Raw genomic sequence first — 25,869 nt, 5'->3', positions numbered from 1 at the left:
AATTTTCACTTCTCAAGCCTCCAAGACCTCATCCAGCATGGTTCGCGCTATCCGCCCCCCTCGCCCTACCTACATGAACTCCCAAGTCTCGGGGTTTTACTTCCGCCCGTGTCGCGACGAGAACGACGAGGTGATTCTCGAGTATTTCCGTTGCCGTTGCGGCACGGTCCGTTTTGTATGGAATTCAGGGTGCTGCACCCTGAATTCCATACAAAACGGCTGATTTGCACGACGTTTTCCGTAGAAGTCCGGCTTCGCGAAGGTTGCCAGTAACCAAGCATTGTCCAGCCCCTCTGCTCAAGATACCAATTTAGGCGTGCCGGTCCAATCTGTCACCGAGGCCGTCGTGCACAAAAGCATCGAATACGAAGGCACTACGTCCTTTGCGCTCCCACCGACGCAGCCCTACCGCTATTCGCTCTCACTGAAAAGCGGCAAGCTCCGCATCTGGCTCGAGAACTGCGAAAGCAAGAAACAGTGGTAAGTTGTGCAAATATTATACCGCGGGCGATCCGATCAATCTCTACTGACCGCAGGTGCACGAACGACTTAATACTTATCGACTATGTTAACCCCTCCAACTACATTCCGGATGTGGTGCCGTTGACTGCATCGAGGTGCGTTCATACTATTACGTCAGATCACATTGAAATTTCGGGGTTGATCCACGTACCCTGCTGACTGCAGTGCTTCCGTGAGTTACTGAATCGAGCTGTCGAAGACGCAAGTGAGTTTCCACGATCTCTGCAGAGCACAGAGGAGAGCCATTTGCAACAGGAATTCTCGGTCAAGATTCAAGCGATGCTGCGCCCTCGTATGCTGACGTACGCGTTCGACTTGGAGCCGATTTCGGTCGAGCGGGTTGATATTCTCGAGGCCAAGCTGCGCGACCTACAGGACGAGGTGAAAGATCTCCGAAGTGACGCGGCAGTCAACACGATAGTAGCAGAGCTGCAAGACGCGGTGAAGAAGCTTCAACGTGACCTGTCGGAACGCGAAGTGGCGGATGCTGATCTTCGAAACCAAGTGGGGTCACTTCAAACTGAGCTAACCACTGCATCGGAAGAACTGAAGAACCTCCGGCAACATTTGTCAGGTCGCGAAGAAGTGATTTCGAGGTTGCAGAACGACATCGAGGGGCTCGAATCAGCTGCAGAGCGTCATGAGACCATTCGGTTGGAGGCAACTTCCAAGCATAACGTAAAATTGTTTTGGTCAATGCTGGAAAACTATTCAATCGGAGATGATGGCATCATCAGGAATCTGGAGCCAGGGCTATACCAAGTAGCGTTTCAGGTTAGCCATAGTCACTCTAGTCACTCGGTGGACAACCCTAACTCTGTCAACCTAATGAAGGGAAATATGCCCGTCGCCTATGACATGCGCGCGTCCGATATCAGTACGTTGGTCTGCAATCTAGTGCGGACCTGCCTTGAAAGGCATCAGTCAGCTGACACTGACACCTCACATGATGAAAAGTAGGATTGCAACAGTTGGACCTAAGCGACCCTATTAAGAATGCGAAATCTACGACTCCATCAACTTACATTTTCTGGTATTTCGGCTCGGAAGTGCTCTAGCACTTGCGAAGTTAGATTGTATAGTAGCTACCACTATCTCGTTCAAAACCTAAAATGCATGACACGCTAAATCCCAAAGCAAATCTACTTGTATAGTACTCAAAGGATGTCTCTGTCTAAGCAGTAGCTGACTCGACCAAGTTGGCATAAATGCCGTTTAGCTGCAGCAGCTCCTGGTGCGTGCCCTGCTCCGCGATCTTGCCTCCACTCACCACGCAGATCTTGTCGGCGCGACGAATCGTAGACAACCGGTGAGCAATGACGATCGTCGTCCGCCGCTTCAGCGCCACCACCTTGTCCAGAGCCTCCTGCACCTCTCCGAGTCCAAAGCGCTTGTGGCCTCGTCCAGCAGCAAAATATTGGGGTTCTTCAGGATCGCACGCGCGATGGCGATGCGCTGCTTCTGGCCGCCAGACAACTGCTCGCCCTTCATGCCCACCTGCGTCTCGTAGCCGTCCGGGAAATGCGTGATGAAGTCGTGCGCGTTGGCCATCTTAGCGGCCTCGTCGATCTCCTGCTGACTCGGCTGCTCGGCCAGACCGTACGCGATGTTCTCGGCGATAGTACCGATAAACAGTGTGGGCTCCTGGCCCACCAGACCCATCTGACTGCGCAGCCAGTTCAGGTTCAGGTCCTTGATGTTGCGGCCGTCGAGCAGCTCTTCGCCAACCACGGGGTCGTAGAACCGCTTGATCCCCGAGATGATAGTGCTCTTGCCTCCACCACTAGGGCCGCAGAACGCCACCGTCTGGCCGGGTTCAATAGTGAGGTTGTAGTTCTTGAGCACGTTGATCTCCGGGCGCGCGGGGTATCGGAACGAGATGTTCTTGAACTCGAGGCGGCCCTCAACCTTGGCTAGACGGAATCCGTCGGAGGTGAATGAATCAATTGGGGCGACGCGATCACGAAGTGCGTAAATCGTCGATCCGGCCTTGAACGCTTTGGGTCCGTCAGTCAAGAATCGGGAGGCAAAAACTGACCGTCTGGATCGACATCGTGATGGCCATCAATGTCCGCATCATCTCCGCAAAACCAACGGTGCCGTCGTTCACCTTCTTGGCTCCAAACCAAAACACGAGCGCATACGTGGCCATCATGATGAAGGAGCTGAATCCCAGCGACAGACCACTAACCTGCTCTTCCTTCCGGCCCTTGCGCAGCGGTTCTTGAAGCAGCTCATTAAACGTGGTGGCAGACTTCTTCTCGATACCCAAAGCGGCAACCGTGCGGATGTTCCCAAGGACTTCTGACGCGTGGGCTCCTGGGATTGCCAAGTCATCTGAAATCAAACCAGCATCTTCCATCTCCTTCATACGCGCCACCTCCCCGAAAATCCACATGGGGAAAAGCACCAGCATGATGAGCGATAGCAGCCAACTTCCGAACCCGAAGGAGATGACAAGCGCAGCGATCAAAGTGAAGACAGCTTGGGTAAACGCAGCTTGGGACTCCAGACATCAGCGAAACCTTGGTGGCGTTCGTAGCCAAATCAGCAGTCAACGCGCCAGTCGCGTTCTCCTTCTCGTCGAAAAAGCCAACATTCTGTCAACACAAGCCCCTGAAGTTGGCAGTGCGCAAGTGTGTCGTGATCTTCTCCTCCATGTACTTGAAGCAGTTCATTTGCAGATACGTGAAGATCGCGATCACTGCAGCGCCGACGAGGTAGAGAATGCCGTACAGCTCTACGTCGTTGTACAACGTTGTCAGGTGAGATCGGTCCCCAGGTCCTCTCGAAGAGCGCGTATTGTTCCGTCATAGCAGTGATCATGCCCGTGATTAATAGGGCTGAAGCTGGCACCGCAATGCCTCCGACGCAGGAACCGACCAGCCCAAAGACAAAGTGGTTCCGCGCGAGTCCGTTGAGTTTCAGTAAATCAAACAGGTTGAACGGCTTCTTGTCCAAGAAGTTATTCTCCACCGCGCTCACTGAAATGTCAGTCTTAGCCGATACCCCACTCAATGTCCGTGTCATCTTCGTACTCTCTAGTCCGTTCTCGGCCTCACGCTTCTCCGCTTCTTGCTGCTCCTCCTGAGATCGCAGCTCCTGGATCCGGTACATGTTCTGGTAGACGCCGTGCTCGATCTTCAAGAGCTAGTCGTGCGTGCCGCTCTCCACAATGTGGCCCTCATTCAACACCACGATCTTGTCCGCGTTGCGGATGGTGCTCAACCGGTGGGCGATTACGAGAGTGGTCATGTTGGTCGTGGCCATCAGGTTGTTCAGCGCTGCCTGCACAATCTTCTCGCTCTCGTTATCCAGCGCGCTCGTGGCCTCGTCCAGCACCAAAATGTTGGGCTTGCGGACAATGGCACGGGCAATGGCGACTCGCTGCTTCTGGCCGCCAGATAGAGAGACGCCCTTCTCGCCCACCAGCGTGTCGTACTGCTCCGGCAAGGACATGATGAAGTTGTGCACGTTCGACAGCTTGCAGGCCTCGATGGCCTCTTCACGGGTCACGTTGTCGCCACCCATGGCGATGTTCTCGAAGATGGTCGTGGCGAACAGCACAGGTTCCTGCGACACCATGCCGATCTGCGAGCGCAGCCACTTGACGTTCAGTGTCTTAACATCCCGTCCGTCGAGGTAGATGGTGCCGCTGGTGGGGTCGTAGAAGCGTTCAATCAGAGCAATCAGCGTACTCTTGCCGCCGCCACTGGCACCAGCGAAAGCCACGGTCTGACCAGGCTCAATGGTGACATTGTAGTCGCGCAGGATCTGGGCGTCAGGACGACTCGGGTACGTGAAGTTGACGTTCACCGCATCGATCTTGCCTTCACACGTGTCAGGAATGATTCCCTCGTCCTCCTTCTCCGCATCGATAGCACTCGCAGTGTCCAGGATCGCGAACAGTTGCTCAACAGCACCAGCGGCCTTAGCCACAGCGGAAACACTCGGGGAAACCTGGCCGAGAGAACCTGTTCCCATCATGACGCCAAAGAAGGCAGCGAAAACACCCCCCCGGCGTTGGTTCCCCCTTTGAAGCATTCCACCCGCCGTACCAGAGTCCGACGGAGTACATGATCCACATACTAGCCAAGAACAGCGCATACACCACTGTCACCACCATGTTCAGCTTGATGTTTTCCGTCTCTGCCTTGAAAATCTTGCTCTCAAACTTCTCAATTGCCTTCTGCTCTCCATTCAACGAAGCCACAGTACGGATAGAGCCCAGTGTCTCCTTGGCCACTGATCCTGCTTCAGCATACACCTTCTGGGCAAAGTCCGACATGATCGTGAACGTCTTGATCATCCAGTTGAGCGAGAGCGCCATGACAGGCATCACACACGCCATCACCAGCGTGATATTCCACCCATGGGCGGATCCGATGATAAAACCCACGACAAACTGGATCGAGTAAGAGCAAAAACAAATTCGTGAAGTGCAAATCGAAATTCATCAAAACCTCCATAATAGCGATAAACTATCATCTATTATTCTCTCCAAAACATTATTGTTTTCATTATAGGATTACAAAATAACATTATGGCTGTGAGCTTCGTGCGCTACATCTGCATAATAAGGGTGCTGATGGAATTGGCACAACAGGTTCTCCATCGTCTGTAGTACATGTACACTCTCGGTAGTCCCGTTACAGCTCGTGATTATCCAGCCAGAGGGGCCCTGGTCTACGACCGACCAGCTCATCAGTCTATGTCTGCTGAAAATAAATATTTGAAGAGTCGCCTTCCATGATTCATTCATGGAGGCTTTGATGAATTTCGATTTGCACTTCACGAATTTGTTTTTGCTCTTGCCGAACTGTATTTGCACACCGCGAATTACGCCTGGAAAAGGTGTAATGTCGGCAGGGCTGTGGAGATACGTTATACACCTATAGTGAGGTTAAGTAATTAGGCGATTATACACATATTTTGCTTGCTGCCGACACCTCACATTGAGTTTGTATTGCGTATGTTTGCTGTTGGAAGCATTTTGTATGACACCTTCACTTACGTCATAAATTCAATCGAATTTTCTCGGCGGCGCCTTACCCACATGCGTGCATGACACAAAGCGCCTTCAGGTAAGGTGTTGCTCATGGGACTTTTGTCGCTGCTGCTGAGGTGTCGCCAGCGAGACATGCAAGTGACTCTACAGAAGATATATCAAAACGGAGCGTGAACTAGCGAATATCACATATTTAATCTTTTCAATATTAAATGAAAATAAATACAGTGCCTATGTTGTGCACTGACCACCGCAGCACCAGGTAGAAAGCGCCGCTCCACCAGTAAGTGCGGTTTGGCCACGTCCTCCACCCCCCCCTGTTCGACAGCAGCGAGAGTCCCCCTCGCCGCCCAGAGATCAATGCTCGCAGCCGTCTGCGTCAACGAGCGCAGACGCCGCGCTGCTGCTGCTACTGCTGCTGGTGCTGCTGGTTGGCGAGGCGGTACTGGGGTGAGGGAGGCTACTGCGGGTCCCTGGGCTGGCTCGGCAGTGCCGCGTAGTGCTGGTGTGTCTGCCGCCTCCTGCTCTGACCTCCGCTCCTTCTCCATCTTGGACCCTTCCTCTTCATCTTGTCTCCTTTCACGCGCGATTCGTCCAGCAGGGGCGGGTGGACACCGTGTGAGCGACCACCAGGCGCAGACTACTCGTTGAGCGTCCTTGCTCCCTCTCCTCGCTCTCGCCCTCCACGCACTTGGTGTCGCCGTCGCGCTCTTGTTCTCCCCACCACCCTCCACGCACTTGGCGCCTCCGCCGTACGTCGTGCCCATGGTCCCTCCGCCGTTCTTCGTGCCCTTGGTCAACCTGCCGTCCTTCGTGCCTTTGGGCACTGCCGCCCATCGTGCCGTGGGTCTCCCCGCCGTCATTCGCGATCTTGCCCCCCCTCCCCCCGGCTCTTTCCGTCCCTTGCCCTTCGTCTTGGGCGTCATTGGGCTCCTTGCTCCTCGACGGGGCCCAAGGGCACACGCACTCACACTTGGAGGGGCTGTACAGATCTCCCAGCCGTCTTGAACGTCTTGCCCATGCTTGCGCACACCAGCATGCCACGCACGCAAAGCCGGGAGGGGAGAGGGCTAGCGCAGGTCACAGCGCCGCTACTGCGCTCAGGGGCGCCGCTACTGCACTCAGGGGCCCCGCCAATGACCACCACACCCAAACGAAAATGAGAGAAGTGAAATGCAGCAGCCGTTTTGACCAATCATACAATTTCAGTATTTCCACCAATGATTGGTCGTGTCGGCAGGGGTAGGCCGCTGTCGGCACCGTCACGCTATGGATTTCTGGTGGCGTTGGGGTCGCTATAGCAACGACCGATTCTGTCAAACACACCGAGCGCACGTACGGGGATTTAAAAGTGTGCGAAAGCCAAGGGTTACCATTTGGCCGTGCTGGGCATTGAACCGACGACCTCCACGTTAGCACGTCAGCGTCTAACCACTAGGCCAAATCGCTTAAAACATTTACGCAGCATCATACCGAAATAAACGGATCCAGTGCGACACAGTGTCAATTAATATAGCCGAGCCCAGCTGTCTCGATACGCAATTTCTATTGCCTTAGACGCCTAATCTAATAATGGTGTATAAAATGGTCTTGCTAGTGCAAAACTGGTACAAGGCCGCTCCGAAACATTCACTCCCATATGATATGAAGTGGTACCTTCCGGCTCAAGCCGCACTCCCAACGTCTTCCGTGTGAGCAGGTGTTGCATCGATGGACGTGCCCAAAAGGCGTCGGGGGACATCCAGAAGCTGCCCAATATGCTGCGCGAGTTATTCCATGTGTACTACGATCTCACTAAGCGCGAACCTGATCACGTGGTCTATTACCGCGACAAGTGTAGGCGAAGACCAGTACTCTGACATCCTGTAGGCTGAGGATCGCGCTCTCCGCAAGGCGTTTAAGATGATCGCTAACATCTACAGCCCGTTGATCACGGTCATTGTGGCAAATAAGCGCCAATACACACGCGCCGCCCCCCATGGATCGCCGCGACGAAGACCGCAAGGACGACGTGGGACCAGAAAGGAGATTGTTTTATCAACCGCGGGACAGGCCTACTTTTGGATCAACTTTTAAGCGACAAATTAAGCTAATTCCTGACATATTATATAACTCGTTGGTCAAGTTTGATCCAAAAGTTGATCCTTCTCGTAGTGTCGTTGCCTTCATAAACTTATGTTATACTTTTAAAATTTATATTTTTACTGAACACCATTTTGGAAAAATGCCGCGCCGCTCCAAGACCTGCCCCAAGTGCAAGAAGCGTTTCGCCACTCATGGCAACATGAAGCGCCACCAGAAGAAGGTGTTTGCGTGTGGCAAGCAGTTTGTTAAGCAACGCGAGGAGCTAACTAAACAATAGAAAGCCTACCGTAACCGATACGACTATCTCAAGCGCCTCGGCCGTCTGCACGAGTATCAAGTCCCCCTCCCACCATTCGACGGCCCTCCACCAGCCCAGACGCTGCCCCCACGACGGTCGACACGTCGCTCGACCACGGCCGTCGAATCGTCGGGTACTGTCCCGTCAATTATCGGCCCATCATTGTCCATGTTCAACTACTACATGGACGGGCGCGCAGTTGACAAATTCTATGATTAGGAATGTAGGTTTCTAATCTAGCAGAATTAGAAATTCGTTTCTAATCACAATAAATACATTTCCGCTAACATTTTCAACCAAACAGATGCTGAACTGAGCCAGTGACGTGCTGAGTATTACGAAAAAAACGAACTAACAAGCATAGACCGTCCTCAAATCTGCCCAGCCCACCCACCCACAGGTAGGCAAATACTGCATCGGCACAATGCTCTCTTCTTCAGATGCCAATGCGCAAGGGCTCTGCCATGAGGTTATTCCTTCCATCGACCATCAACCCTTTTGTTGACTATTGTTGATTCGCGGCCCGGAACATACAAATCTTCCATTTCCTCTACGTACCAGTCATACGTCTGCAGAATATCATCGGCAGTTAGGTTGTTTTCATCATATAGCACTGTGTAATGGCAGGACCTGCTTGTCCCCAGGAGGCTGCTGTGGCCGTACAGAAAAAAAGTCGAATCGATGCGGGTCCAGCACGCCAGATTCGACCACCGTTCCTGGCCCCACGTTGTCCTTGCGGCCTTCGTCGCGACGAGCCATGGGGGGCGGCGCGTGTGTATTGGCGCTTATTTGCCACAATGACCGTGATCAACGGGCTGTAGAAGTTAGCGATCATCTTAAACGCCTTGCGGAGAGCGCGATCCTCAGCCTACAGGATGTCAGAGTACTGGTCTTCGCCTACACTTGTCGCGGTAATAGACCACGTGATCAGGTTCGCGCTTAGTGCGATCGTAGTACACGTGGAATAACTCGCGCAGCATATTGGGCAGCTTCTGGATGTCCCCCGACGCCTTTTGGGCACGTCCATCGATGCAACACCTGCTGCGATCGACGGCTGGGAGCCCATGGGTGGTCCAGGTCCGCTCCAATGATAATCGTCGGTGGCACGCTCAGTAGAGGAAGCTGGTCGCGCAGCACGGCGTTCACGCCATCCATTAGCATGTTGAGCTTCAAACAGACATTGGCGCAGAAAGCAGGGTTCGCGTTGCGTAGATTCTCGGAGGCCACGCACTGACACGAGCCTCCCAGAACCGTGTCGGTCATTACCTTAACCGGTACATACATCCACGGCCGAGTGTCCGGCAATATAACTAGCTGCATCTCTGGTGGTCCACGCTTGCCACACACTGGTAGCAACTTCGCACCAGATCCTCCACTTCCGGGTACCTGGGAGGGGGGGGGGTCACAGTTTTCAGGAGCGATACCGATATGGAGTTCCGACAGTACTTGTTTGCGATTGTGCAGTGTGCTGGTGTTGACGTAGCTAGCTGAGCTATGCGAGGGATCCTGAACAACTAAAGTGACTTTGGTCGAATCACTAAAAGAAAGTCAAAAGAAATTCGCTTTTTTATGAAAATTCCCATCGCGCTTGACAGATATCAAATAAAATGTAATCATACTCTGTCCTGAACTACAACAATTGTGCAAACTACATGGCTCAGCAGCTTCAGCCTTCCGCTTCCTCGGATCCTTGCGCCTCCACCTCATCTTCAGCGTCCTCGTACAGCATTCGCCGCGGCACGGTATTGCGGGCGTTCACCGCGTCGAGCTGTTTCTCGAACACCGCCAGCTTTCGCTTCTCGTTTCGAACCTGGACCCTCAGGGTGTTGGCCTCAGCTAGTTGGCTTCAGCTTCCATGACGACCAGAATGTTCTGCAGCACCACAACGTGCTTTTCCGCTTTATTGTGCTGCTTGTGGACCTGTTCATCTCCTCCTCTCCTGTTTACTATGCGAATGAAGCGGCAGCGGGTGCTCGTCACTTGTTGAAAGAAGTCCGGCTGGAGGAAGCTTCCGGGAGCTCACGCAAGATCGGGTCCAAGTTCCTATTCGCAAACAGGAATGTGCTGGACAAGATGTTTTTTTTCTCGATTTGAGCGCGCGTGGTGTTGAGCACACAGTTAGGGCTACGGCCGAGTGCAGTAGGGCGTTCTATCGTACGAGTTTGAATATTGAGGAACAGTTGCCATGAAACGTTTTTTCAAGTTTGGTACAATTATGAGAGGCTGAGAGGCCCCGGAACCTCCCATAAGCCGACCCCGACCCAATAAAGCAAGTTCACCATGTAGAACAGCGAGGACAGCAGCAAAGGGCACCCCGTGTCGGAAGGAAGGGTCTACAGACAAGGAAGACTCCGCGGACAACAAGGAACGCATGGTCCATATTCCGCTGCGAGGAGATCTCCCCTTAACGAAGAAGCGACCAGCCCGAAACGTTTGTGGTTTGTGGTACCATCCCGCAGCTCATGAGTGAAAGTGAATAAAAAACAAATGCCTCAGTCGCACACAAAAAACGTAGGCTTCTCAACTCACCTGGTGATCGAGCCAGGCTGTAGTGGGCCTACCTTGGCTCACTACTACGGCTTACACGTATGCGCACGTGGATGAGGAAGCGTGGGTTTCTTTTACGTGAGTTAAGTATACTCGAGATCCACGAGTATACTTTAAACCAGATAAAGACTCCAACTAGCGGGTTTTGGTAAAAGATGAGAACTGCTATTTTTGTTTTATGTTTCTGACTTCCTCTAAATGTAATATTCTAAACTAGGAATATGCCAACGGCTGGTTGGCAGGATTCTGCTAACATGCAAGTCACTCATTGGCTAAAAGATGCTGCTTTCAGCCAATAGGAATCGTAAATGTGTATGGACCACCCGTCGTGGTGGTCGAAAAATGTATGTAGCCATTGGTGTACCTTACACCAAGGTCGAGGAAGTGTTCAAACCTCTAACAGACATCGCATCTGTTAGAGTAACAAGTGATTGTAGCCACTTGTGCGTGTAACCCCGTTACACCATCCCCCCGTCAAGGTTAGACGTGCCGGTCCCGGCACGTCAACCACCATTGACCGCTTGGTCAACGCGTGACGTTTGAAGAGAGCGTGCTCGTTCCGAAACGAGCACGTCGAAGTTGAAGACCCCTGGCGCAGCAGCGGAGAACCTCTCTGCTGCTGAGTAATATGCGCGGTAACGTGCGAAGCGCGTCGCTGCCACGGGGGCAGGTACCTACGTCTGCCCTCGAAGTGTCTTCGGGCGCTGCTGTTAACAGCAGCACTCGCATTACGTTCCAGTATGTAGCGCATGGTGGGCTTCGTATGCCCTCACCATGTCCGGGACGTCTTCGAGCAAGACGTTCCGCGGCTCCCATGTATCTTGGTTGGGAGGGAATCCTCTCCAACGGATACGAAAACGAACCGGTTGCCTGTTCGTTCTCGGGATACTGTGACCAACAATCCGCTCAACTATCTATCGAGTTGAGCCGTGTGCGTCACGAATTGGCGGCGGTGGTGGTGGAAACACGCCCCGTGTGTGGTCAACTTGGTGTTGACCCTGATCTCGCGTCTCCCCACGACCAAGTCCCGGTCGTGGAGTAGTTCCAGAGCGCTGTGTTCGGCGCTCTGAAGTATTCGCAGTTTGCGGCGACCTCCCAGACCGCCTCGATCGTTCCGGCCGAGCTGGACCATTAGCTCGACCCGCTGCTCCAGCGCGACTTCGCGCTGGAGAGGATGATGGCTTCATCCGAGTCTTCTGCTTCGGTTCAGCCGAGTTAGGTAGCTCGTGCTGCAGGTATGGCTTCAGCCGTCCGACGTAGAACGTCGGATGGAGGCGCATACTAGACGGTATGTCCAGTGTGTAGGCGTTGCCGTGCCGTGCCAGCACAGTGAACGGTCCGATGAAGCGCGGAGCGAGCTTGCTCGCCCCGAAGTCGGAAACTGCATGTTTAGGCAGGTTTTGAGTAGCTAACAAGACTAATGAACCCTTCTCGAATTCATTAGTGTTGCCCCTGCCAGCAGTGGCAGCACTCGAGAGGTCCATGGGTTCTGGGCCTCCCGTCCTCACCACCGGGCGTGGCTGTGGCCTCAGCACATGTGCATGCAGCTTAGCCTGCCGCAGGCTAAACTCCTCCTGTATTGCAATAGTAATTGCAGCTTCGAGAGTACTCAGGTACTCACGGAAGAGGTAGGTCTTCATAGGCCCATCTCTCAGTCCCTTCATGAACGTGACGACCTTGGTCGCCTCATCGATCGGATTGGTCACGATGTTCGAGACCAAGTACCGTACTCTCTGAGCGTAAGCATGGACATCATGCTTGCGCTGCTGTAGGGCGAGGAACTCCGCCCTCGACCGGAACTTGTTTTGCGGTGGCTCAAACGCTAGCTCATCCTTGAAACCCTCGTACGTGCTAAAGCACGTAGGATCCGAGAGTCGGCGTCCATACACCCAACTTCTTGCGCGTCCGCCAAGACATGACATGGCGAACGCAACCTTCGACAACGGGTCGACGATACGTCGAGCCGCAATGGCAGTGTCGAGTTCGACAAGCCAACGGAGGAGAGGTTCCCCTCTCTTCCGACATAGTTACTCACATTGATTTTCAGTGATTGCGCGCGTGGTGTCGTCCCGGACGGCACCGCAGTAGTGGCAGCAACATCGCGTTGCTCCTTCAGGATGAAACCCAGAGCAACACCGTGTTGCTCTGTCGGCGTTAGCGTACGCTGCATCGTAGCTACTGCCGCCTCACCAATGACTGTTGACAGTCGTTGGAGGGCTTCCCACTCCGGATCCGACAGGTGGGGACAGTCAGCGCGTGCAACATGAGTTGCGGGCGTGGTGGAGCTTTCCATGGGCACCTCTGTATCCATGGGAAGGTTCTCAGCTCCGCGTTCGTGCGGTGACGTACGAACTCAGGTAGTCGGTCGTTGGACGGACCAACAAGTGCTACCAGGTGTAATGGGCCTACTTTGGCTCACTACTTTAGCTTACACGTGTGCGCTCGTGTATGAGGAAGCGTAGCTTAGTTTAAACTAGAGTTAATTATACTCGGGCCTCCGAGTATAGATTAATCTAAATACACGATCCAAATAATGTTTTTTTGGGTTAAAATGAGAACTGCTATTTTTGTTTATGCTTTCTGACTTCCTCTAAATGTAATATTCTAAGTTGGGAATCTGCCAACGGCTGGTTGGCAGAATTCCAATGCTATGCATGTCGCTCATTGGCTAAAAGATGCTGCTTTCAGCCAATAGAAATCCTAGGTCTATGGACCACCCGTCGTGGTGATCGTAAATGTATGTAGCCTTTGGTGTGTCTACACCAAGGTCGAGAAAGTCTTTCGAACCTCTAACAGACGTCGTGTCTGTTAGAGTCACAAGTGACTGTAGCCACTATGTGCGTGTAACCCTGTTACACATATGATATGAAGTGGTACCTTCCGGCTGAAGCCGCACTTCAACGTCTTCCGTGTGACCGATTCTGTCAAACACACCGAGCGCACGTCACTTGCGATGTCGAAGTGACACCCGCAAGGAGGCCTGGGTCGGCGGAGCGAGCGCGACGCAAATGTTCACTTGGGTTTTGCACTACGGCGCCCCGACCCCCGGCGCCCACCGAGGCGGCATGGCGTCACTGTATGCACTCCGTCTGGCTGCAGCAGAAACTGGCGTATGTAAAGGATCGGTGCCGACGCGGTGGGGTGCACAACGAGCCTTTCCGGCCAAAGCGTAGCCCAAAACCGCTCGGTTTGCGATCAACGTTAGTCTTGGGGTGCGTAACGCGTTCTGGCGAGCCCGCCGGCCCATCGCACACTGCCTACAGGTGGCGAAGTGGATCCGCGAAATTTGCAGATCGCGGGGGTCCTCTTGCACACGGCGCCCGAACTGCCGACTAACGGAGGGGGTACTCCGATCTTCCGTGAAGTTGCTGATCCTCACCTTGTGTACCCGTCGGTGGGCTGGATCGCTCTTCGGGTGATCTCGAGAAGACGCGCTTGGGGTTGAGTCTTGGGCTGTCTGGTGGACAGCGGGAACTTGTGGCAGCAACGCGGATATGCTTCACGCTGTGCCGGAGTAGTTGTGGCGGTTTCGATCTGGGGTTGTCTAGATCGACACTCGCCGGCCAGGTGTGATCTTGGCCTGGGGTTGCCTTGTGGTCGGTGTGTGACCTTCCTTTCCTTTCCTTGCTTGCCGCTTCCTCTAGCGGTGGGTCGAAGTGAGGGTTGACGGACGCTGGGCCAAGCTATCCTGGCGTCCGAGGTTCCTTGATCTTGGGGTGTAAGTCGACTGGCGTAGCGTCGGGTGAGCCAAGTATATCCCGTGCCCGGTATTGCGAAGGCGATGACCACTTGTGAAGAAGGAGGTAAAATCAACTCTGTTTAAAATGTTAGCTTGTCCTAAGCCCTTGTTCTATCGTTCTCCTGCACTCCTGCGCTCGTGCGGTCTGTGCGCGTGCTCTCTAGCTCCCTTGAACGTTGGTGGTGTCGCTGGCTCTCTGCCCGGTGTCTGCGCAATCCGTGCGGTCGAGATCACCACTCTTTCTCCAAGATCGCGTCATCCCCGCCAAGATCGATATCGTCGACTTGGATCGATTACGCCGGGGTTTGGCTCTCAAGCACGTCCAGAGATGTTGTTCACCTTGATGTTGCCCCCTTGACCTTCTTGCTGGTTACTATCGTGCCAGACTACGCGTCGCCACGCTTTGCCGATCTTGATCCACACTGTCGATCTTGGCCATCTTGTTGATCTTGGGTATCCGCGCGAAAATATCTCAATCCACTACACCACAGCCGTCCCCTGCATGAGTGAAAGCTGCGCAACGGCATTCGCTCGCTGCACCAGTTCTCATTCATGGTCTGCGCACCGCTGACATGGCGTTATGGTCCATATTCGCATTCGCGCTGATGCTCCAGATATCAATTTACCAGTGTCAACGAGTCGCCGTTGCAACCCTAGCGCTTCAGACCGCGCTGATTGCTGGTCACCTCATGGCACAACAGATCCGTTGCATCGTCGCCCCCAAGCAGCTTCTCCTTCCACGTCGGCAGTCCACAGGCCCGCCCAAGATCGCACAGCCGAAGATCACCGAGTAAAGATCGAACCTTACTGACCCAATTTATCTTGTCGTTGTGACATCTCCCCACCTCGAAATCGTTGCTTCACACCTCCATGGCATCGCGATCAACACATGCACATACACCTCCGTTCCACCTGACTTGCAACCACCTTGCAAGCCCTTCACCTCGTTGCCCATGCGACGACCAACTCACCGCACGATCTCGCCGCACTACTGCTCCTCGTGCGACTGCATGACTTCGAACCGATGTCGATTCGATCGCTGACGCAAGTAGTCATGTAGCAGAGCTCCACAGTTCAAATCCGCTTCGTCGACCCACGATGGTTCGTCGTATCCCTTCCAGTGCACCAAGAACTCCCGCAGCACCCGTCCATACCGTGTACGCCGATGTCGGCAATACGCTCCACTTCATACTCGTCGTCTTCAAGATTCGCCTCCCAACTATCATCCGGGAGCAGTGCCTCGTCAAAGTCGAGTCGATCTTGGTTTTGGATCGTCAGGGTGAGGTGTGGTCGGTCTGGGAAGGTGCGAACGGGCTTCAGCTTGGACACGTGCACAGTTGGGAACAGTCGATACTCGGTCCCTGTGATCTCGAGGCGAGCAGCGTGCGTGTCGACGACCTCAACAACACGGAAGGGGCCATGCCACATGTGCGCAAGTTTACGCGCGTAGCCTTCCTTGACTCGGTCGAGATACAGCCACACCTGCATTCCAGCCTCGATCTCGTGTGGGCGCACCGATTCGTTGTGCTGGTCAGCTCGATCTCGGATTGCCTCGCGTAGGCGTTCATTGACTTGCTGCCGGGCCTGCTGATATTGCTTCTGGACATGATAGCGCCACCTGCGAGGCTGTCGATCCCGCCGGCGCGTCGATCCCAGCGGTATCATTGCCTCCAGAGTAGATCGAGGGTCCCACCCATGTATCAGGTAGAAGGGTGTGTCTCCACGAATCCGATCTTGGGCCGTGTTGAGCGCAAAAGTAAGGCGCTCCGCGTACTCGTCCCAATCTCGCTGGTTGATGTCTTCGACATACATCTTCAGAGCGCGAGTGAGCGTCTGCACCATCCTCTCAGCAGTACCGTAGGCCTGAGGCCGGTACGCCATAGTTGCACGTTGCCTCTGACCGACGATCTTGTTGAATGATATTAAGAAATCCGACATAAATCCTGGCTCGCGGTCATGTCGTATCGCTTCGCTAGCGCCAAATCGGCGAAACACGCACTCCTCGTAGTTCTCAGCGATCGTTTGGGCTGTTCTAGACGAACTGGCCTTTGCAATCACGAATCCCGTGAAAAGATCGATCCAGATCAACAACTCCTTTGTACGACTTGGGTAATGACGGGATGGGGTCCATGGCAATGATCTGGAACGGGTAGGTAGCCTGAAGATTACCGGGAGATTCTCCTTGTGTAGTTGGCCTCCCTTTCCCGGTCTCGTAGTCCACGCACAGCCCCACGTATCGTTGTACACTTTGGTAGAGGCCTCTCCAGTGAAAATGGGCACGAATCCGCTGGTAGGTTCTTCCAATGCCTTTGTGGCCACCCTCGAGACTGGCATGATAATGGTGTAGGAAGTCCTGCTGCAAGGTCTCCAGGATCACCAGCCGCATCACAAGATCACGACCTTCATCAGAGCGCTTCGATGGCGGGCAGTAGAACAGCAATCCAGCTTCGTCAACCTCGTAGTCATCGGCAATCTTGGCACACGCTTTAGCCTCCGCCGAGGTAAGGTCCTGCACGTCCCCAAGTAGATACTTCTTGAGATCGGCAATCCACTTCTCTTCATCCTGGGCCTGGCAGATGCGCTCCGTCCGCATTCGTTGTACCATCAACCCATCCAACACTTGTGGGGCTGCTCGTCTCCTCGATCTCGTAACCGCCGCGATCTTGATCACCGCCGCGTCAGATCGAGGAACCAATAATTCGTCGAGCCGGTTGAGCGTCCCCAGATCTTCGCGTTCTCCGTCTGTTGTAACGACTGATCCACCTTCCCGTTGTAGTGCTGCGCTTGCAAGTCGATCTGCACTCTGGTTCCAGTCACGCTTCATGTGAAGAAATCCGTGGTTGGGCCAAGATCGCAATCGTTCCATGGCCTTCTGACGTAGTAGTACCAAACTCGGAGCCTTGCACTCGATCTCTCCACGCATCTGACGGATCACCAAGTTGGAGTCGCCACAGATAATTAGGCGCCGCCCCCTGTCCAGGTTGGCTAGAAGATCGAAACAGAGGAGCAATCCATGGTACTCCGCCTCATTCACCGTTAGATCGATCTTGTACTCAGATGCGGCGGAGATTACCTTCCGGTCGGGCAAGCCCCACACAATCGCGCTGTAAGCGCCCCCACTTCGCCTTACACGAGCCGACCCATCAAAGCTAACCACCAACAGTTCTTCATCAATCTCCACTGTAGGAGGCGGCATCGTGACAGCTTGTCGCGGTCGTATCCGAGGAGAGATCGACGTTAGGGTTGAATCGACATCTTCTCGGGGCGTGATACTTGCGGCTATTACTCCCAATATCTCATCTTCTTTCGTGCATTTCACGATTTCCAATGTCCACGACGACAGTAGCGCCGCCCACCGGCCAAGGCGTCCCTGCAAACCGGAAGAATGCACCAGCCACGCCAATGTTGAGTATCGGGTCAGGACCTTGATCGATCTGGTAACCAGTTGCGTGTAGCAGACATCCAACATCCGGAGCAGTACCAACACCTCCTTATCCACCATTCCATAGTTGATCTCGTTCGGCTTGAGCGTGCGGCTGGTAAAGGTGACTGGCCTGTACACCCCATCGTGCTCCTGCATCAACGCCGCAGAGATCGCCCACTTGCTGGCGTACACTACGACCACTGGTTCCCGGTCTGGGTCAAAGTGCTGGAGGATCGGCGCCTTCACGATCTTGTCCTTCAACACCGTAAATGCCGTGATGGCTCGACCCCACTTGTCACTGTCAGCTTGGCGTTCACCAGCTTCGACTTCATCTGCGCCGACCTCGATCTTGGATGTCCGAGTGATCTCGTAGAAGTCGGCCTCACGAAGTTCGTACAGCACTGAAGCGTAGATCGCGGAGTCCTCGATGAACCTGCTGTAGTAGTTGAGACCGCCTAAGAATGACTGCATCGATCTCAGGGTGGTCGGAAACGGCAGATTGGCCAATGCTGATAGATCCTTCGGGTGAGCTTCCAGTCCTTCCGCAGATACTCGATGTCCCAAGTAGTCGACTTTCTTCAATCCCCAAAAGCTCTTGGCCACGCTGATCGACAAGTTCCATTCCTCGCAGACATCTAGCAGCTTCTCCACCTTCTCACACATCGGATCCCACGAACCGGCCGTGACCAAGATGTCATCGATATAAGATCGACGGCCCAGGACAGATGTCTTATGCTCTACGTTTGGTTCTCCGTCCTTGAACAGATCGATCTGTCCCTGTCGATCTTGGTTGTCCGTGGTCTTGAGGAAGCCGTAGAGTGCGTTGTCGATCAGCCGCTGATAGATCTGTGGCGCGTTCTTCAGTCCAAATGGCATTCGGTTCCACTCGTAGAGTCCCCATGGAGTGATGAACGCGGAGATCGCACGAGCTGGATCTGTCATCGTTACCACCCAGAAACCGCTAGCCATGTCCAGCGAGCAATACCAGAGCACCTTGTCGAGATCCTCGAGGAGATCGTTGATCAGCGGCATCGGGTAGACCATTAAACGTGTCAGACTGTTGACCAGACGGTAGTCAATACAGAGTCTGATGTCGACCCCGTTCTTCTTGACGATCACCATGATCGGTGATGCCCAAGGGGACGTTGAGATCTTGATCATCTTGGCCGACAGGAGCCCCTTGATTAGCTGCTCCAGCTTCTCGCGGTACTGCGACGCCACTTTACGGCAACGCTGAGCGACTGGCCTCGCGTTTCCGACGTCAATGTCGCAGATCGCACCTTTTGCGGCCGGTGGTAAGGCATTGCCCTTTCCAATAAGCAAGGGCTTCCGGCGCCAGATGATCTTCCGCAGCCGGTCGATTTCCTCCAGCGTGTTTTCGCCAGGATCACCAACTTGGATATCCGTGATCACGACTTCGTCAGTCGCGGTGAACTCCGGGAGCACTGCCATTTGACCTTCGACATCTTCCGCGTAGAGATCACCGCCTTCCGTGATGCAGACTTCAGGATCTTCCGGGTCAACTGCATTTGGACGTGGATCAGCTTCAAGATCACTTCCCGACGCGTGTTTACGCGTCTCGTGACTGACGCTGGGGCTCGCTGGATTTTCGTCCGTTTCGACCCGTCGATCTCGATTAGACGCCTGATTTACGCCTGTCGCACCACCGTAATCATGATGAGACGCCTGATTTCCACCCTTCGCAACCACTCGATCTTGATTAGATGCACCATGTCGCACCGGCTGGGGCCGATCGCAGCCTTGATCTTCCAAACAATCCGTGTCGCAGGCTGTATTTCCAGCGTCGTAATCACCCGATGGTCTCTCCGCCCCCTGCGAAGTGGCGAAATCATGGCGCGTTTCTCCCGTGCCGAATTCGTCGCTGTTCTTGGGCTGCTCGTCCCTGCCGGGCGTCGAGTAAGACGCGGTGGGGTTGCCGTACGACTCTTCCGGGTTGGAATCGTCGGGGCGCTTGGACGCCACGCACTCGGTGTGCACAGTGGCCATCTCTGCTCTCTTCGCTGGCCGGGTCAAGATCGCCGTCGGCGTTGTGTACTGCGGCCGCTCCACAGCAGACCCCTGCACGTCGGCGGGCTCAGGCACGTCCTTGGTAGCGTCGGCGGTTGCTTGGTACGCCAAGTTCTGCCACTCCGCGTACCTGCGAGATCCAAAGGAGACATGCCCAGGTAAGCGCGGCACTCGATCTCCGGCCAGCCACATCGCGAGTCGCGTACCCTGATGCAGCACTAACTCGCGATCGCTCACGTTTGTCAGTTGCAGGTAGCGGATCTTGCCCGGTCCACCAGTCACGGTAGGCACCCACCGATCGCCGCGCGTAACCCAGAGTTTCTGATGCTCTGTTGATCTTGTGCGCAGCTTGACCTCAACGGATCCCGCTATGTCGATCTCGCGGTAACCAGTCAAGGTCACCTGCTCCACCTTGTCTCCGTAGAGCGGACGTCTCCCAGCGAGCTGGATCCGCACTTCGTCTGACAGGCAGATTGTCGTCGGCAAGATCGAGGCGGATACCCGCCGGTACCATGAAGTCCATGCCGATGATTAAGTCCTGACCGCCGGTCGGCGGACCCACCCAAACATCGAAAAAATACACAAGTGATCCAGCGAGCGTGATCTTGACCCGTGCACGTCCTTCCGCCATGTATGGAGATTTTGCGACGCCTTCGCACTCCAATGTCTGACTTTCGTCAATGTAGCACCCCACCTTACGAGCAAAGGCGGTGTCTAGGATAGACACTTCGGCACCACTGTCAAACAACAGAGTAGCTTTTTCGTTGTTGATCTTGCCCACAGCTTTCGCTTGCTTGAACTTCTTGTCAGGCACATGGTATTTCCAGTAACCACGCGACTCCCCCAACGCGATATCCATAGCCATCTTCACGCTCGATCTTGAGTAGTCATCAACTTGGTGAAGACTTGACATAGCAGCCGTAGTTTTCTTTTGAAGATCACATGCATTGTCGATGAGTTTGCTTACAGTCGACTACGACTGCTTCTCGACATACGCAAAGATGCAGAACTGAGAACGCTCGTCTCGTACCGGATTCCAACCCGGCGAGCGTCCTCGTTTAACATCTTCTCCGCGGACTCGGGCAACATGCCCCCGTGCTTGGTGGGATTGTACCACTGACGGATCAAATTGTAAAATTCCTCCATCGGACAGCTTCCTTCGTCGTGGATTTTGCCGCAGGCCTTGTAGACAAAGAGACAGCGATCTGACGGGTGACCATGCTTGCCACATTTTTCACACGTCAGCCGCTTCCAGCATCTCAGATCGTCGTGTTTGGTAGACCCGCAATGAGTGCACCGCTTGAGGGGCGGCCCCATGTCGATCGATTTAGAGAGATGTCCCGGTCGACGATCTTGACGGCCTCGATCTTGATCCGGTGGACGCCGATCTCGGCCGGCCGAGCGATGTTCAGTCGTTCCATGATCGATACTGGCTGAAGTCGCATACACTCGGCGCAGATTTCCCTCTTCATCCGAGTCGCTGGATCCTGCATCCAAGTCACTGCTGTCGCTCTGCACCTGAATCGCTCGTACCGCGCGAGCACCGGCGGCGGCTTGCGGCTTCGGGCGGGGCTTAATCGAGCCGTACACCGTCTTGCTCTGTCGCGCTTTGGCACGCTGGCGAGATCGCAAAACTTCTTCCAGAGTGTCCGCGTCGGGAATCCGAAGCAGGGCAAGCTGGTCCGCTAGATCGCGGTAATCCAAAGTCTCGATAAAGTGTTCCACATGTTCCTGGCGCACGTCCGGCGGTCCGTCCTTGACTAGTAGACGTGTCCGCAGGCCTGCGACGTTGAGCCTGTGGAGGTACTCCAGAGGCGACTCGTCAGATCGTTTCCGAGCATGGTAGTACTGGCGGGCAACCGAGACACCACGCCCACAATACTGGACCTGGAAACTCTGGAGCAGGTCTTTCCACGTGGTACGAGTTGTTCGGCTCAGCTGCCTATACCAGTTTCGCCCTGGATCAGTGAGCAAATCACCGAACGCCAGACACTTCTCATCATCAGGCGCTTGATCGCGGACGAAAGCCGATCTTACCTTGCTGACCCAAGATCGAGCTCGATCTTCGTCGCCGTCCTTTCCGGAAAACTCCTTCAGTTCCGACATTGCACACACACGAATGCGTGGTGCGGCCCCAATTCCTCCAGTCGCAGCAGTAGCCGTTGTTGCTACCGCCGCGCGGATAGGCCAACTGAGATCGAGGTCGTCAGGATCAAACTCCCCTGACGCAGAGTGTCGGTTTGGTGATCCAACCGACTCCATCTCCACATCTTGATCTTCGGGTCGGTCGCGACTTCAGCGCGACACCAAGTAGCTGCTGATCCTTCAGAAAACGTTCCATGGCCGCTTGGAAGAACGACTCGAGTCTTTCCGGGGAGTGTCGCACTGAAGTTGCTACGCCCTTCGGCTCTCGCGTTGGCACAACCACCTCACGCTCAGCACGTTCAGCTCGACTTCTTAACATAGCGGCACCGGAAGGGCCTAGGGTCATGCGCGGTGGCGGGTCATCGACACTGTCAGATTCCACGTCTTCCGTTGCAGACACGTACGGAGATGACGTCGGAGTTTGGCCACCCGGGTTGGGCGCAGGCGTCGATCTGGCGGGTGTCGATCTCGATAGCGTCTGGGGCGATCTTGATGTTTCTTTCAAGGATCGACTCGACTCACCGACCAACGGCTTCAGTAGCAGGAACAGCCTCTGGGCCGAGTTCTGGATCGTGCTGAGCTTCAGATCGAACAGGCTTTCCGCATCCAGCACTCCTGCGATGATACCAACTTCCTTGAAGAGCCGTAGCAGCGTCTGAACGGCATCCAACTTGTCCGATCCAGGGGTCGGCTGTGACACCGGTCCCGCAAGATCGCCGAGGAGCTTGGCCGGAGGAGCTTCATCACATCGTCCTGAAGCAGGAAAGCGTGCAACTCCTTCTTGTAGTACGTTACAGCGAGTTGATCCTCAGCCACGGTTAGTGTGAGATCGGCTCGATCGTCAGCATCGGAGTCTGGAGCCTTCATCTTCTTCCGCGACGACTTCGATCTTGCTGGCTTCTTCTTGGTCGATCTAGCGCTGGGTGGTTGGGTTCCGGCTTGCGCCGGTGGACTTTCGTCCGGCAGGCCACGATTCGCATCGTGCCCTGCGGGGGTCCCCGAGGGGATCTGGGGAGGAGGTTGAGGCTTTTCTTCTAGGTCCGTTGCCGGGCCTTCCTCTGTTCCGTCGGTAGAGCTCCTCCCTAGGCTCTGCCGATCCGCGGATCGATCATGTTTCAGCGGCGTCGACGCCGATCCGATCTCTGTAGACGCTTCATTCCCTTGTCCAAACTCGGCTTGCGCATACTCTTGGAGGGACTCACGGTGAAAGCCCGAGTCACTCAAAGATCCGGGCACGCGCACCATTGTGGCGAAGTGGATCCGCGAAATTTGCAGATCGCGGGGGTCCTCTTGCACACGGCGCCCGAACTGCCGACTAACGGAGGGGGTACTCCGATCTTCCGTGAAGTTGCTGATCCTCACCTTGTGTACCCGTCGGTGGGCTGGATCGCTCTTCGGGTGATCTCGAGAAGACGCGCTTGGGGTTGAGTCTTGGGCTGTCTGGTGGACAGCGGGAACTTGTGGCAGCAACGCGGATATGCTTCACGCTGTGCCGGAGTAGTTGTGGCGGTTTCGATCTGGGGTTGTCTAGATCGACACTCGCCGGCCAGGTGTGATCTTGGCCTGGGGTTGCCTTGTGGTCGGTGTGTGACCTTCCTTTCCTTTCCTTGCTTGCCGCTTCCTCTAGCGGTGGGTCGAAGTGAGGGTTGACGGACGCTGGGCCAAGCTATCCTGGCGTCCGAGGTTCCTTGATCTTGGGGTGTAAGTCGACTGGCGTAGCGTCGGGTGAGCCAAAGTATATCCCGTGCCCGGTATTGCGAAGGCGATGACCACTTGTGAAGAAGGAGGTAAAATCAACTCTGTTTAAAATGTTAGCTTGTCCTAAGCCCTTGTTCTATCGTTCTCCTGCACTCCTGCGCTCGTGCGGTCTGTGCGCGTGCTCTCTAGCTCCCTTGAACGTTGGTGGTGTCGCTGGCTCTCTGCCCGGTGTCTGCGCAATCCGTGCGGTCGAGATCATCACTCTTTCTCCAAGATCGCGTCATCCCCGCCAAGATCGATATCGTCGACTTGGATCGATTACGCCGGCGTTTGGCTCTCAAGCACCTCCAGAGATGTTGTTCACCTTGATGTTGCCCCCTTGACCTTCTTGCTGGTTACTATCGTGCCAGACTACGCGTCGCCACGCTTTGCCGATCTTGATCCACACTGTCGATCTTGGCCATCTTGTTGATCTTGGGTATCCGCGCGAAAATATCTCAATCCACTACACCACAGAGGCGTCTTCTGTGCCTTATAGCTCCGGGGTTTGCGCTCATCTCCCGAAGCATCTTCATCGTCGTCGGAGTGCTCTGGGGAGTCCGGGCGCTCGGTAGGGATGTGGGACCAAGGACGTTCAACACCGACGGCCCAGTTACATTCCCGGGCCCGGGCAACACCCTTCTCGAAGTACTCTTCCGGGACATGCCGCAACCACTCCACCTCGTCCAGGATCTGGAGGCAGAGTACCCGACGCAGGATCTCGACGAGAACTGGCTCCCGGAGGTAAGTGTGAATCACCAGCTCCTTCTCCAGTTCGTTCATGATGGCGTCTTCGGCGTCCTGGAGGCTGTATTATCCCCATCCATCCGCAAGTACTCCAAGACACCCGGGCGGACGTCATCAAATCTGGCGTTTACGGGCAGTAGCTTGAGCAGTGCCTCATCGGAGCGAGGAGGCCGAGCGTCGGCATCAATCGGGTAGTACCAGGAACTGTGGGGATAGGTCTGGGGCTCGTAATACCGGGGCCGGAGCAGGCGCAATCCATCCGGAGTTGTCCGGGGAGGAGGGGACTTTGCTCGACTTCCTCGACTTCTTCTTCTTCCTCCTCTTCGGCTTCTTCTTGGATCGGCTACCGGCGCTTACGGGGGTGGAGGTCGTCGCTGCCATCACCACCGTCATCTTTGTCCCCGGAACCCCCGGAATTGCCCTCCATGTCAAAGACGAGCGAAGAGCCCTCGGGGGGCTGGTCGGGCCCCTGGGCCCGGGACAAGGGGCGATCCTTCCCCTGGACCGAGGAAGGGACCTGCGGCACAGCGGAGGACTCCGAGATCGACGGCACCGGGACGACTCTACTTGAACCAGTATATGACCCCGAAAGATCAAGACAAAGGATGCGCTTAGCACCAGACGGAGCCTGAGCCTGCGCAGGCGCGCCGGAACCTGAGGCGCTTGTGGACGATGGGACTCGGGGAGGCGCCGGAGTGTTTGAGTGCGAAGTGGCTGCGGTCGACCCCCCAGGGGAACCGCGCCCGCCCTGGGCACCCCCGGTACTACATCGAAGGAGAAAGCCGAAGGATCAGCTGTCGTGTCCGAACGGCACACCATCAGCTGGATAGCGTACGGCAGGTGCTCCGAGTCACAGTACGCCCGAAAGTGGTCTTGAAAGGACACGCGATCTCCCATGACGCCGGGCCCGGCTTGGGTTGCGAAGTACCGGAACAGGCGCTCCGGGTCAACCATCAGCCGCAACCGGCGAACTTCCGCTTGGAGCCGCTCATTCTCTTCTTCCAGACGCGCCGCCTCCCGGGCTTCGGTAGCCACTGCCTCTTCGTATTGTGCCCTAGGGACCGTATCCGAAGGGGGCTGGGGCCGCCAGCTGAGCAAGGGCCTTATCGCGCTGTGACTCGAGGCCCTGGGCCGTTTGCGCGGCTTCTGTTAGCTGTCGTTGGAGATGAGCCACCTGCGCTTCAGCCTCGGTATGAGCTCTCTCAGCCTCGGCCCAGCGGGTAGTTGTGCTCTCAGGCTGCTCCTCCAACAACGAGCCGTTCCGGAGCTCTTGGGCCAGCACAGCGCGAGTACGCTCCACGAAGCCCCGGTAGTGGCAGAGCCGAGGTCCCGAAGCGAAGCCTCCCACTCTCGGTGCGCTTCGGCACGAGCAGTGTGCTGTCACGGTTCCCGCTCTCACTCCTGTCCGCGAGTTTTGTGACACAAGTCCAAGCTTCACTCAGTTTGTGGTGAATACGGCTCGAATTGGCGTCTCGGTCGAAAAAAAGTCACAAGCTCTATTGGAAAAGCGATTGTTCGTGCTGAAGCGGCTTCACAAAGTTATCCTCTTGGATCTTCGAGTGCTAGTGCAAACTTACTCGAAAGCATGC

At 55.1% G+C, this 25,869-nt stretch overlaps 8 protein-coding genes across 8 annotated transcripts; 3 read left to right on the top strand and 5 right to left on the bottom strand.

Moving 5' to 3' along the window:
* Positions 1-37: 37 nt before the first annotated feature.
* Positions 38-223, top strand: PHYSODRAFT_534397 (hypothetical protein; the record flags this gene model as incomplete). The annotated part of the gene is made up of 1 exon (XM_009540926.1): positions 38-223. The coding sequence occupies one exon, from the start codon at positions 38-40 to the stop codon at positions 221-223; it is 186 nt and encodes a 61-aa protein (XP_009539221.1).
* A 114-nt stretch (positions 224-337) lies between these two features.
* PHYSODRAFT_431270 (hypothetical protein) lies at positions 338-918 on the top strand (the record flags this gene model as incomplete). The annotated part of the gene is made up of 3 exons (XM_009540925.1): positions 338-480; positions 537-621; positions 688-918. Coding segments are annotated over 3 exons (459 nt in total), but the record flags the coding sequence as incomplete, so codon positions are not given.
* A 778-nt stretch (positions 919-1,696) lies between these two features.
* PHYSODRAFT_342460 (hypothetical protein) lies at positions 1,697-6,456 on the bottom strand (the record flags this gene model as incomplete). The annotated part of the gene is made up of 9 exons (XM_009540924.1): positions 1,697-1,920; positions 1,962-2,511; positions 2,561-2,957; positions 3,037-3,122; positions 3,259-3,506; positions 3,561-3,663; positions 3,697-4,471; positions 4,581-4,927; positions 5,779-6,456. The coding sequence occupies 9 exons, from the start codon at positions 6,454-6,456 to the stop codon at positions 1,697-1,699; spliced, it is 3,408 nt and encodes a 1,135-aa protein (XP_009539219.1).
* A 1,298-nt stretch (positions 6,457-7,754) lies between these two features.
* PHYSODRAFT_342459 (hypothetical protein) lies at positions 7,755-8,132 on the top strand (the record flags this gene model as incomplete). Its single annotated transcript, XM_009540923.1, has 2 exons — positions 7,755-7,835; positions 7,893-8,132. 2 exons carry the CDS (start codon positions 7,755-7,757, stop codon positions 8,130-8,132), a joined length of 321 nt encoding a protein of 106 aa, XP_009539218.1.
* Positions 8,133-8,349: 217 nt separating this feature from the next.
* Positions 8,350-9,176, bottom strand: PHYSODRAFT_342458 (hypothetical protein; the record flags this gene model as incomplete). The annotated part of the gene is made up of 6 exons (XM_009540922.1): positions 8,350-8,389; positions 8,472-8,482; positions 8,544-8,645; positions 8,716-8,781; positions 8,837-8,923; positions 8,952-9,176. The coding sequence occupies 6 exons, from the start codon at positions 9,174-9,176 to the stop codon at positions 8,350-8,352; spliced, it is 531 nt and encodes a 176-aa protein (XP_009539217.1).
* Positions 9,177-20,614: 11,438 nt separating this feature from the next.
* On the bottom strand, positions 20,615-21,934 carry PHYSODRAFT_534315 (hypothetical protein; the record flags this gene model as incomplete). Its single annotated transcript, XM_009540921.1, has 1 exon — positions 20,615-21,934. A coding segment is annotated over one exon (1,320 nt), but the record flags the coding sequence as incomplete, so codon positions are not given.
* A 444-nt stretch (positions 21,935-22,378) lies between these two features.
* PHYSODRAFT_534407 (hypothetical protein) lies at positions 22,379-23,041 on the bottom strand (the record flags this gene model as incomplete). The annotated part of the gene is made up of 1 exon (XM_009540920.1): positions 22,379-23,041. The coding sequence occupies one exon, from the start codon at positions 23,039-23,041 to the stop codon at positions 22,379-22,381; it is 663 nt and encodes a 220-aa protein (XP_009539215.1).
* A 1,366-nt stretch (positions 23,042-24,407) lies between these two features.
* PHYSODRAFT_307871 (hypothetical protein) lies at positions 24,408-25,234 on the bottom strand (the record flags this gene model as incomplete). Its single annotated transcript, XM_009540919.1, has 3 exons — positions 24,408-24,613; positions 24,638-25,044; positions 25,116-25,234. The coding sequence occupies 3 exons, from the start codon at positions 25,232-25,234 to the stop codon at positions 24,408-24,410; spliced, it is 732 nt and encodes a 243-aa protein (XP_009539214.1).
* Positions 25,235-25,869: the final 635 nt, after the last annotated feature.

This window comes from Phytophthora sojae (assembly GCF_000149755.1).
Source record: "Phytophthora sojae unplaced genomic scaffold PHYSOscaffold_17, whole genome shotgun sequence".
NCBI lineage: Eukaryota > Oomycota > Peronosporomycetes > Peronosporales > Peronosporaceae > Phytophthora > Phytophthora sojae.
This window is presented reverse-complemented; position numbering and strand designations above follow the sequence as displayed.